Source organism: Amborella trichopoda, chromosome 13 (assembly GCF_054954075.1).
Source record: "Amborella trichopoda isolate Santa Cruz 75 chromosome 13, AtrichopodaSantaCruz75HAP2 v2.0, whole genome shotgun sequence".
Lineage (NCBI taxonomy): Eukaryota > Viridiplantae > Streptophyta > Magnoliopsida > Amborellales > Amborellaceae > Amborella > Amborella trichopoda.
In genome coordinates, this window is record NC_142348.1 from 29515141 (window position 1) to 29528707 (window position 13567).

Genomic DNA, 13567 nt, shown 5'->3' on the forward strand with positions numbered 1-13567 from the left:
TCACATATATATCGTATCTTTCAAAAGTCCATGAAGAAATGCATTCTTTACATCCATTTGAGAAATAGTTTACTGACGAATAGCTGAGAGGGCAATTATTGTTTGTATAATGGTCATTTTAGCAATATATCACTCAATCCCTCCATCAGATTTAAGCTACATAGAAAAAACACTTTTACTTTCAATAAGATATGTATTAGGAGGGCTCGATACAAGATCCTAAGTGTCATTTTCCAACAAGGCACTTATATCTGCATCCATGGCTTCTTTCCAACATGGCGTAGTCAAGGTTTGTTGGTAGGTGAAAGGAATATCAACTGAATCTAAGGGTTTGGAAATAAACAAAGATCTAGGAAATAAACAAAGATCTAGGTGTTTGGAAGGAATCTCAACAATATCAATAGAAGTAAATAAAGCTCTACGTTGTACTAAAAAGTCAAAATCATTAAGGGAAAAGCCATATTGGTCAGGTGGCTGAGTTACACATGAAGAACATCGTAAATGGATAGAGCAATCAAAAGAAACTTGATTAGGAGAAAACGATAAAGGAAGAGAATCACTTACAGGTGGGACAGAGGTCTGACCTCGCTTTCTTTGGTGAGATGGAGGAGGTGTGGATTTGTATTGTTTGCCTTGTTGTTGATGCACTAAATGTATTGATAAGTTATCAGTGGTGTTGGCATCTGAGAAATCTGGTAAGAAATACGTACACGACAAACTGCTAGATCATAATAAATAAATCCCTTTTGGTCTGGACAGTAACCCACAAAAACATAAATAGCAGCTTGAACAGAAAATTTTGTTCTTTCATGTGCAGGAAGATGAACAAAACAAACACATCAAAAAATATACAAGAGATAATAATCAGGATGAATATGAAATAATGAATAATATGGAGATTCTTTATGAAAAACTGAGTGAAGGCGATTTATGAGATAAACAGTTGTTGATGCAGCTTCAACCCAAAAGCTATAATGAATACGGGAGTCATGCATAAGTATCCTAACAACTTCCAAGATATGGAGGTTTTTCCTTTCAGCTATATCATTTTGTTTCTGTTGTGGAATATAGGGACAAGTTTTCTATAATTGAATACCTTTTCAAATATTCTTGAAAATCATGTGATAAGTATTCCTAGAGTTTGACCATAAGATTTTTACTTTTGTACCAAATTGGGTTGCAACCATGGATAGAAAAGTTTTGAAATGGGAGAACACTTCATATTTATGGCACATAAAATATATCCAAGTATAGCGTGTAAACTCATCAATGAACAAAACAAAATACTTATATCTCATTTTGGATAAAATTGGAGCAGGATCCTACACATCACTATGAATAAAGATAAAAAGGTGCAGTTGTTTTATCTACTTTAATAGGAAAAGGCAAACAAACGCTTTTATTCAAAAAACGACTAATGCAAGATTTATTAACATATTTTAAATCAAATGCTTTATTTGGCAATGAATCTGAATGAAACAAAAAATCTAATTTATTTGCATTCGAATGACTAAGTCTCCGGTGCCAAATATGTCATTGTTTATTAGAAACAAAAAAATCAGAATCCGATGAAGAAAAGAAAGTAGCAACACAGTTTGGTATCTGAAACTCCAAGGTAAACAGATGACTAATTATATGCCCCTTTCCTTTCACTATCCCCAATGCGTAGGTCCTGTATTACACAACCTTCACGAAAAAATCGAACATTATAATTATCATCAGCAAGGTAACACACAGAGATTATATTAGCAGTTAATTTAGGAACCAAGAGAACATTAACTAAACAAAAAGGTGGCCCAAGGAAAACACAAAGTTAGATTATCAATACCAATAATATTCAGTTTCTCCCCATTAGCTGTGAGAATCTGACTATTACCTTGGTATGGTTTAGTAGATAATAGACTTGTGTGCACTATAGTCATATGATTAGAGGCACCCGAGCCAATAAACCAAAGGGGATTCACACTCGGGGATAAATAAGAATTCATATCAGATAAGCCCATAGCAAAGAAAGTCTAAGAGATAGCCGTAGACACAGAGTTTTGTACCAATTGTCAAATATCATTTAACGTGGCTACTGTTTGGGAACCTGCTTGTGTTTGGATCATCATTAGCAATTGGTATGTCTTGTAAAAAGGTTTCCTTATATCTGATTCCATGTTGCCTCATCGAGGACGATTTCAACACTCTGTGATAATATGCCTAAGACGTTTGCAATAATTACAAAAAAAATTTCTTCTTACAATGGGAAGCTATATGACCATATCCTTTACAATCATAACATTGCAGTAAAGATGGGTTCTTTGTGGTGGCTTTTCGCTGGCCCGTTGAGCCACAAATAATTTTTTTGTATCCTTCTTTCCCTCAATGGTGGCATGTGTTACAATCCTTGTCTCTCACGAAGTAAATCACCCAGAATGGCATCCATATTGGGCAATGTTTCGCGATTCAAAAGATTGGCTCAAATGACTTCATATTCGATGCAACTATCGTAGGAACTGCATCACCTTCCTGTCATCATTTATCTCCTTTAGTCTTCTAATGCAACAAGCACTAATGATAGTCGTTATACTTACAGATTCATATTTTGTCCACAAGTTCATAAAACCAGCATAATATTCCTGGATATTTTTCTCCCTCTGTCCATAGGTAAACATATCATACTCAGTTTGGAAGCGCCTTGCAAGATTTGATTGCTGATAAATATTTTCCATATATTCCCACATTTCTTTCGCAGTGCGGAAGCCTTTCATTGGCCTTTCAATGTCCATATCCACAGAGCCAAGGATCCATGAAACAATTTTTACATTGTTGATTTTCCATTGCTGGATTTCTTTAGTATTGGATGGATCAAGTTGAGGTTCAATTCCATCAATAAATCCCCACAAACCTTTTCCTTCAACAAAAAATTGAAAATGGAAGCCCCAATCGGGATAGTTTTTCACATCAAGTTTTATAGCTAACACGACTCATTTTCAGAAGCCATGTACAAATTGTATGAGCAACCTCAGACATGAGCAAGAGCGTGGACCTACGATCAAAACTCATATGCGAGATTTTTTTTTTTTTTGGTAACAAAATCTGGAAGGACTAAGACAATGGCGCAACGAACGTTTCAATGTACTCTACGAGAGATCAAGTAAAAAGAAAAGGTTAGATGGTGACCAAGACTTTGATGATTATGCTCACGTGAGGAACAAACAACAAACGGAGCTTTAAAAGACAAATCAGACGAAACCCTAGAAACAAAATAGACTGACAATGGAATAACAACTTCAAAAAAAAAAAGCAAGAACCTCGAATCCCCAACTGAAGAAGCAACCAATGGAAAAAAAAAAAACTGCCACTGTGGAAGGTGAAAAATAATTTGCAAAACACAATTTGCAACAAAGGAATTTACAAAACACGATGTGTAACAAAGTAAGAGAGGTACAAAGATAATTATTGGAGATGGTGAATACTGGTGACAGTGAAAACCAAATTGCAAGCACACTTTGCAAAACACAGTTTGCAACAGAAGCAAGAGGTTAAAAAGGTTTGAAGCCAGAGATTAACGTGTTGGGACAACAATATTAGAGATGATGAATAGTAAAGGCAAACTGCGATCAACAAAAAGCAACCCAAATCTGAAACGAAAGTTGAAAATAATATCCATAAAGGAACTTCTGCTAGAGAAATACCTTGTCGAAAAGGAAAATTAGTACTTGAGTGGCCAGATTTGTTAGAGATTGCTGATATTGAAAATTGTTTACTGCGATCATGCTTCTAAAGAAAGATCTAAGATGGCCGCAAGGAATGAAAGAGATCGATTCAATAGCCACAAGATGGTCGATCAAGGAACCATTCGCAGTCAGGAATGGACAATAGATAGAAACGGGGTAATAATGAAAGCTTGCTCTGATACCATGTCAAACACACAAAGAGGCAGATGAAAAACCTATCTCTATTAACTATTATCAACATGTACATATAATACAACTAGAGATAACTTACACCGCAAGTTAACTTGCAGAGCAAGATAAGTTACAAAAAGTAACTTCCTATACATGATATAATATAACATAAATACAAGATCTTGAATTGTCTTTACATAATATACCGAACTAAACTAGCGATCGAGGTCCGATCCATTTTTTAAATGTTGTTTGTGAGAGGGCTTGAACAATGCATGCCAAACAATGTGGTATTAGAGCTTGGCTCCCTTGAGTTCAAACCACTATTGGTCATCACAACTGCTACGTGTTAATGTTGTGAGGCTAGTAGTTGTGTGACAAGCAAAGAAGAAACATCCAAAAGGTAGGATCTTTAAGACCACCGAAAATGGAATGTTTGGGACATACTATCGATATGAGGTCACGGGTAAACGTGACTCCACACCAACTGTGACTAAGTTGTCACCCTTGATGACCCACCTTCATAATATTGGTGAAACACCACTGGTTGATGGTGAAGCATACCACTAATAAGAAAGTGTGAACTGATGTAGGTTGGATTGGATCATTTAAGCCATGTGTGTAGTTTAAAAAGATTTATCCCACTATCAATAGCTATATGATTTCACTCAACAGATCTGATCGGGCCTGGATCTACCTTGCTCGCTCTCCCTCGAGGACCTGGGTTCAATTGTCCCCCTCTCGATCAATCGCTTGACCGCACAAGCACGTGTGCTGCTCGTGTGTCACGTGCGGATAGGTATATGAGAGGATTTTAAAGCGATGAAGGGATGGACTCGAGCACCTATCTCACTGCGGTTTGAGCTCGTGGGATAAGCCTGTGCTATTTCCCTTATAGATCAATGAATGAAAACCCTCCGATTGTCCAGTAGCGTGGTTTGGATGTGGCTCCCTCTCTAAACTCAACACCTCATCGCAACTCTCACTTGAAAACCGTTAATGAAATCCAAATATAATATACTCCTCTTTGATGTGTTTTATGGGTTAATGGCTCTAGTTTTGGGGTAGAGTGGTAGGACAAAATTAAAAAAAGATCGATAAGAAATTGGTTTAGAGATGAGACGAAGAAAAAGAAAAAGAAGAAAAAGAAGAAGACGAAGAAGAAGAAGAAGAAATAAAATAAGCCAATGGATGACCCGAAGAAAATTGATCAGCCTCCCGACATAACCCCTCTCAAGAGGTATTGCCGGAGATAAGAAAAAGTACCAGGCACGAAACCTTAGTACCTGGAGGATTTGGAAAGTGGAGTTGCAGGACTGAGCCTATAACTATGTCACTAAACCAAAGAGCCACCTAAATATGATCAAGGGAGAGACGAAAATGAAAGAGAGAGAGAGAAAGAGAGAGAGAGAGAGATAGAGAGAGAAAGAAAGAAAGATGAAAGTCTCTCACAACCCAAACACTGTGTGACTTGGTGCTTAGAGTAGTGAAAGGGTTAGAACTCTAAAGAAAGCTAACTCAGGATGACGCCAACCTGAGTGACCTACTGGAAGGGAATCAGTATCTCTTATGACCCGACTTCACTGTATGAGCTGATGGTTAGAGTAGCAATTTAAGAGTTAAAACCCTAGAAAACAATCTCAGGACGACCACGAATCGAGTGCTCGAAAAGTGAAAGAAACAATGAGTAAAGAGAGAAATAAAGGAGTGATGAAATGAAAGCAAAGTAAAATAAATGGGAAGTTGAAATATGATTAGAGAGAAACGAGAGTGTTTAAGGTGAGAGAAAATGAGATGAATGGGGTCAACGAATGATGGGCCCACCTTCAGACTCTAATAGGGAGATGAGAGGATAACGTAGGTGAGAGAATGGAGAACGGATGAGGCTAATATGAGAATATGGGGGAGATAGAGTAGTGTATAGAGCTTGGGCCAGATAGGGGAGTATGTGAAGGCAGGGCAGATGGGGTAGATAGGGGTGTGTGAGGGTAGGGCAGATAGGAGTGTGTGAGGGTTGGGTGGATAGGGGAGATGAGAGGGTAGGGTGAATAGGGGATATGAGAAGGTATGGCTGATAAGGGAGATGAGAGGGTAGGGCAGATAGTGGAGATGAGAGGATAGGGAAGATGAGAGGGTAGGGCGAATAGGGGAGATGAGAGGGAAGAGTGGGTAAGGAAGATAAGACGGTAGGGCAGAGAGGGGAGATGAGAGGGTAGGGCGGATAGGGAAGATGATAGGGTAGGTTGGATAGGAGAGATGAGAGGGTAGGGCGGAAATGGGAGATGAGAGGGTAGGGTGGATAGGGGAGATGAGAGGGTGTAAGAGAGAAATAGATAGAGAGAAAGGGTAGCTGGGCCCGCCCTAGGTGTGGGTCTAGGAGTTTGATCATGAGAGAGAGAGGGAAAGAGAGAGAGAGAAGGTGAGGGCTCATACCTGCCCTAAGTCCGAGAAAAGAGAGAGAGAGAGAGAGAGAGAGAGAGAGAAAGAAGAGAGGAAAGAAAGAAGAAGAGAAAGAGAGGATAGAGGAGAGAGAGAAGAAAAAAGAAGAGGGACAAAGAGAGAAATAAGAGAAGAGAGAAATAAGAGAGGAAAGAAAGAAGAAGAGAGCAAAAGAGAGAGAAGAGAGAAAGAAGAGAGAGGAGAGAGAGTGAACTTAGAATAGGCTTGAGCCTACGTGCACCTTCGTCGGTCTCTTTACGCTCACATGAGATAGAAAGAGGTTTAAGTCTTGGGTCAAGATTAGGGTTTAGGGGCTTAGGTGCCTAGCTTAGGTGGATTGGGTTGAGGTATGGTGTATAGAAACTAGGGTTTATGGGATTGGGTAAGGTATAAAATAACTAAGGTGTATAGGATGCTATGGTGTATGAAATACTATGGTGTATGGTGTAGGGCAGGGTGTAGGGTGTATGGAGTAGGATTGGAAGCTAGGGTCTCTAAGGTATATGAAAGCTAGGAGTTATACGGTGTATGGGATTGGGAGTTAGGAATCCTAAAGGAATTGGAACTTTGAGGTTCTATGAAGTGTAGGGTTCTAGGGGTATTTTCTCTCTCTAAGAAATATTTCTCTCTTCTATCCATTTACTCTTGAACTTCAAACCAAATTGAAAACAAGAAGCTAAGAACTTAAGAATCTCACTCGAAAATGCTCACGTATTCAAGAATTTTATTGCAAATGACCAAGTTGTATTACAAATGACTTGGGTTCCAATATCTAGAGCAACCACTAAACAATAGTGGAATGCTCATAAATACCCAAAATTGTAAAAAAAAATACACATTTTATGAATTAAAATATTAATCTCACTTTTACCAAATTACCAAAATACCCCTAAGCACTTTTCAACAAATGATAATACCATCTCTCCATGAGGGGACTCTTGCCTGTTAAGCCTCAGGAGCTTTTTTGGATGCTTATAGTGGTAATTCGAGCGATCAATCGTCATAGAATCGATGCTTGAACTATTGCGTACGTTTTGATACCCTTTGATCATCTTGAAACAGATTATTAAGGAAGAACCCAAAATCCGACCATATCCATAAACTTTGTGATTCTTCGACCACCAATCCGACATGATCGTTGATGTTTCAAGCCTTCATTTTGATCACAAATTGAAGATGATGCTATCACAATCATTTTGCAATAAATTTAGTCCATTTTGGTCTCCGTTTGAGCACGTTCCAATTTGGGAAGTCACCAGAAAATAAGATTCCGACGACCGAAAAAGTATGTCATTTTCGACCTTAAAATTCGTATCATCCGGTTTCCAATCATACATAAAAATTATATCAAACTATAGCTATTTGAAGGACAGACGCAACGGACCCATACTTGCGACTATCCGACATCGGGATCTTGAGCTATGTCTTCTTTATAAAATTTGAATTGGATGTTCTTCTTTATAAAATTTGAATTTTTATGTTTCGAGTCCATCTTCTCGCTAGAAATTCTCTCGGTTCGGGTTACACCATGATGCGTGTCATATGTCAAAACAATCGGGACATGTAGATCTAGCTCATTTATGAATTTGAGCATAATTTGACTCAAAGCGAGCTAGTTATGAGCAATTAAAAATAATCCTGAAATGAGAAAATACAATTTCCATAAATGGAAACTGGTTCACCGAAGCTACACCGCAATAGTGTAAAATCACGCTTTTATAGTAAGTTCGGCCCAGAATGATCCCGGAGGTTCCGATTGAGCCGAAATTTGGTACCTGGAGGTGTTTCGACATCCAGATCCAATGGAGGTGGTCTGATACTATTTTGAGATCCATAAAGTAGAATTATAGTTATAGAGTCCATTTTTAGCATGAAAGGAACTGGATTTGAAAACCAAGTTTCGTCCTGATCATATAAAAACTCGTCTGAACGTGACAAAACTTTACAGATGTTTTAGGGTATCCAAAACTACCCTCTCATGCAATTTGAGGCCATTATGATACTTCTTTAAAGGTCGCCTAATTTTAGGCTTACAGTGTTCCTTTAGTCTGGTAGTGTCTGGGGTATCGGTGGGACTAGGTTACTACTGGCTCTCTCATTATTCGTCCCGAAGATACAAGTACGTTAAAAATAACATATAATAGGATAATTTAGAAATAAAAAAATGGAAGACTAAATTTACAAGGACTTGTACATGCCCATTAAAGAGGTAGAACATAAGCCTGAAGCATGATTGAAGAAGAGTGAAAGAAGCTAGATTGAAAAGCTATTGGAATATTACAAAAAATGGTTGAATGATGTTGTATACCACCGTGTGTCAAGTGAGAGATATGTAATGTCATTGTGGAACAAAATATAGGAATTGTACAAGAGAATACGGTGTTCCTAATAACAAATATGGTAAACCTGAAGTTCAAAAATGAGGATTCTATTACAGAACACCTCAATGAGATGCAAAGCATCATCAACCAGAATGAAATGATGTAAATGTACGTAAATGACAAGCTTTAGGCTCTATTTTGCTCAATTCACTACCGGACTGTTGGAGACTCTAGTGATCTCCATAAGCATCTTAGCACTAGAAGGGAAAGTGATCATGAGTTAGGTTACGAGTAGCCTACGAAATGAGAGGATGAGAAGATCCTCTAGCACATCCCCCTCGCAAGTTCTTATCACAAATCGAGGGAAGGTCCATGAGTAGAGACCAAAGTAGCCGACCTAAAAAAAAGGTGAATTCTTTCAAGCAAAATTAGGCACATAAAGAAAGTATAAGAAGCTCAAGAGAAAGTAGAAAGATAAAAATACCAAGAATGATGCAGGGAAACAAATGCGCGACGATCACCAAGAATGACTGCATAAATGCAAAGTCCAAGTGCTGCGCCACAGGACTCTGGGCAGTGGCCATATACTCATAAGATCCATGACCTAAAGACCGAGAGACTAGCCTGTTAGTGATTGCAATGTAAGTCGACACTTGCATGCATAGATCAAGCAGAACAATTACCTGGCCTTTTATACAAAAATGAAGAAAGAGTCGACATGTTAGCTTGACCAAGCACGACCCTCAGGGGGTTGAGTTTGTGCTTGCCTATAGTTGATACCACTTTCTCTTCTAAACAATCGCAGCCAATGACTTGGCCGAGATTGAGTAGGCTGAGTTACTTGCCTCAGCCAAAGGTCGAGAACCATAGCCAAGACAAGTTTCTGAACCTTTCTCCTTGTAATAAGAAGAATAAAATGTTTCATCAATAAATTTAGAATTTAAGTAAAACAATAAAGAGCATACATAAATTTAAGAGTGGGAAAATTTTTGTATAAAGGTTGTGTAATCCAGACAACAGAGGAAACCATCATTTTACACAATAAAGTAAGACATACGAAGAGAGTAAAGAAGTTGCACCGAATTTGCAATTTCTTTCACCCTACTCCTTCTTAGTGAAAGTTTACTCAAAACCTAAAATATCACCAAATTTTGTAAAATTCCTAAAGTAAGAAACAGACAAATTTCAACGAATTTGCAATTTCTTACTGTCCACCCCATTTCAGTTATATTTTACTAAAAACCGAATTTCAGCATATTCTGTGAAATTCACCAAAGATTTTGCCATTTCGTGGTGAATAGACAATTAAAGGCGAATAAAAGCAGTATTGCAACCTATGGGAAAACTGAATTGCAGCTTCACTTCTCCACCTTGGATATGAACCATGATTATCCTTACATAGTGGGTTTCTAATAAATAAAGTTCAGTAAACTCCCAAAATTATGTCGAATCCCTTTATTTTTTATTTTCCTGACAGTATTAGATAATATCTACATGATACAGCCTTTTTTATAGTTTAATAAAGAAAGTTTATTACTTTAAAGGAAATTTACAAAGAAATAACATTGCCAATATTAGATATCGATAGTATCTACATGATGCATTCTTTTTTTATGTTTTAATGAAGAACGTTTATTATTTTAAGGAAAATTTACAAATAAATCTCAGTAGAAGTATATTTAAACAAAGGATCATATACATTATATATTATCCAAATATCCTATTTTTGTAATTTTTTAATCCTTTATTCAGACGTCCAATGTCCAAAGGTATTTTTTTTTATTGGGGGTCCGGTTTGGATATTCGATATCGACATAAGAATCATCCCTACTAAAAAATATCATTTAGGAGAGGATTTGGAAGTTGAGTGTTTGGATTGGCCCACTTTTTTAAATTAAAATGGGTTCGGATACCCAACATCGAAAACCACTCAATAATTTTTTGAGTGGGAGACGGGTTCAGAGATTGGGTGATCGAACCCATCCCTTGCATAAAAAAATGTGAACGAGTTCAAATATTGGATATCCAAATCCACTGACTTGTGATTTTGTAAGCGGGATATGAAATTGGGCATTAAATATCTGAATCTTTTCACTGACGAAGACAATATAAATAGAGCAATTCGGGTAATAAATGTCCAAACCTGACTCTCACTTACAAATAACCTCAATTTAATACGCAAATGTCCATGGAGGTTATTTGGGGTAAAGGAAAAGACAAAAGGTGAGACATTTATGTAATATATAATACATGTTATCCTTTTCTTAGATATACATTATCATGTAAATTCCCTTATTCTAAAAATAACTTGTATAAACTATGAGTTTAAATCAGATTAACCAGGCCTAAGCATAGCAATTAAGCTAAATAATAATGATCATTTTTCTTCCATTTCTCTGTAGTCAGGGTAGAGAAACAAAGAGGAAAGGCCTCGTAGTATCATAACTTAGGCCTGGGAAGAGCTAGAAGAGAGTCATAGTGACTATGAATCACTAGCGGATGGCGAACCAAAGAATTGTAAACAGTTTTAAATTAACTTGAAGCTTAATGACCATGGTTGGCAAAAAAAGATAAGGGAATTGATGAGCCCATCAATTTAGGAGTGTAAAGCACATCATAAGTGCAACTCTACCATGGCCGGTCTCAACGCTGGATGAAAAAGGAGGAGGATTGTGTTAGGTTGGCAACCAGCGTAAAAATTTTGCCACATCTCTTTATGAATCTTAGTCCAATATTTTATCCTCCTACTAAGGCGTTTATAAGCGATACAATATACTGAAACTTGGGTGTAGTAAGAAATTAGCAGGGGTTAGCTAGGACTTTCCCTTGGAAGGAACATGCTACAACGATGCCAGGTTGTAGTAATAAGAAGGCAAGGGGTTCTCGTACGATTTTGGGCAAACGTAAGTAAAGAAGCTAGTCTAAAGAATGGGATTTGTCTAGCCACATGAAATGTAGGAACTTTAACAAGTAAGAGTATAGAGTAGGTGGATACAATAACACGAAAGAGAAATTAACATAGCATGCTTACAGGAAACTAAGTAAAAAGAGACAAAAGTTAAGGAAATTGATGAATATAAACTTTAATATATAGGAAAAAAATAATAATATAAAATGGTGTAGGATAAAGTACTAGATTGTAAGATAGTAGTTGATAAACTTCTATAACTAAACTTATGATAGGAGAGGAAATAATTAATATAATTAGTGCTTATATGCCATTGGTAGGATTAGATGATATAATTAAAAGATAATGTTGGGAAGACATGGATGGACTACTCTAAGGAATACCAAATAGAAAGAGGACAGTTTTAGAAGAGTACTTAAATAGTCATATAGAAAAAGATAGTATAGAATATAAAGGATACATGGAGGATATAGATTTAGGGAAATAAATGAGATGAATGATGTTATTTTTTTATTTGGTTAGGGCATACGACCTAGCAATAATAAACACCTACTTTAAAAAGTGAAATGAACATTTAGATAAGGAAACATGGTAGTGGAGTGATGTAGCTCAAAAGGCTATTAGCAAAAAATAGTTATGTTACAAAGCTTGGTAATGTAATAAAAATGATCAAAACGTAGAAGAATATATAAATGGCAAGAAGAACACTAAGAAAAAAAAAAAAAAGGCATATGACGATCTATAGAATAAAGTGGAGACAAGAGAAGGTGAAAAAAGATGCCTTCCAACTAGCAAAAATGAGAGTAGGAAGTGTAGAGATCTAGATCATGTTAAATGCATTAAAAGTAAGGATAAAAGGGTCTTGGTGAAGGATGAAGAGGTCAATAAATGTGGATAATTTATTTTTCAAAAATTACTAAAGGATGACCACTTTGGGAGTATGGTATTAGGAGAAACCTTTAACATGAATGAAGTTGGAGGTCATAGACACATTCTTAGGATTAGGATATCTGAAGTGAAAACAACTTTGAAAAAGATCAACATAAGATAGGCTTCAGAAACGGATGGTATATTAATAGAAATTTAGAAGTACATGGGAGAGGATGCATATTCTAATTGACCAAGCTGGTCGACAAGATTTTGAGAACAAAGAAAATGTCAAATCAAAAAACGGTGTGGTATCGATTTACATGATTAAATGAGACATACAGAGTTGTACAATCAATCAAGGGATCAAACTTATAAGTCACACTATGAAGTTGCTGGAGAGAGTGATTGAGCAAAGGCTACGACATGAAACAAGTCTATCATTAAACCAAAAGCCAACCATTAAGGTTATTTTTCTACTTAGGTAATTGATTGAAAAGTTTAGGGAGAAGAGAAAATCCCTCCAAATAGTCTTTATTGATTTAAAGAAAGCATAAAGATAGGCTACCTAGAGAGTTAATTTTATAGGTGTTGAAAAAGAAAGGAATCAATTAGAAAATATATTGGCATAGTATGGGATATATATGAGAGAGTAGGAACTAATGTGAGGACAACTAGTGGATAAACAAGTGAGTTTTCAATGATAGTAGACCCACATTAAGGTCAACTCTGAACCTATATCTTTTTTAATTTAGTTATGGATGAGTTAACTAAGTATCTACAGGATGAGTTACTATAGTATATATTTTATCCGAATGACAGCTTTGATTGATGAGGCTATAAACATCATCAACTAAGATAGAATATATGGAATGCAAGTTTAGTAAAAATAGGAGTGGAAATGGTGACTTAGGTAAGATTGAAAACCAAAAAGTACCTAAAAGAAATTATATTTTGATGTCTTAGTCGATAATCCATGATAATTGAGAGATGGAAGAAAATGTCGTACATTGAATAGAGCTATTGGACGAAGTGGAGATATACTTCTGGAATCTTATGTGATAATCACATACCAATTAAACTTAAGAGAAAATTCTATAAGATACTTGTAAGACCATCCATGCTTTACGGGATGGAAT

General features: G+C 36.6%; 1 protein-coding gene across 1 annotated transcript in view; it reads right to left on the minus strand.

The window, feature by feature from the left end:
- The window catches only part of LOC148779151 (uncharacterized), a 37600-nt gene extending 28049 nt beyond the window's left edge, over positions 1 to 9551 (minus strand). Inside the window, exons 1-3 of the mRNA XM_088856601.1 lie at positions 9337 to 9551; positions 9138 to 9257; positions 565 to 692 (exon numbers count right to left, since the gene is read on the minus strand). Of these exons, the coding sequence (XP_088712727.1) occupies positions 565 to 692; positions 9138 to 9257; positions 9337 to 9373 (285 nt within the window). The 5' untranslated portion in view covers positions 9374 to 9551. The remainder of the gene's footprint in view (positions 1 to 564; positions 693 to 9137; positions 9258 to 9336) is intronic.
- Positions 9552 to 13567: the final 4016 nt, after the last annotated feature.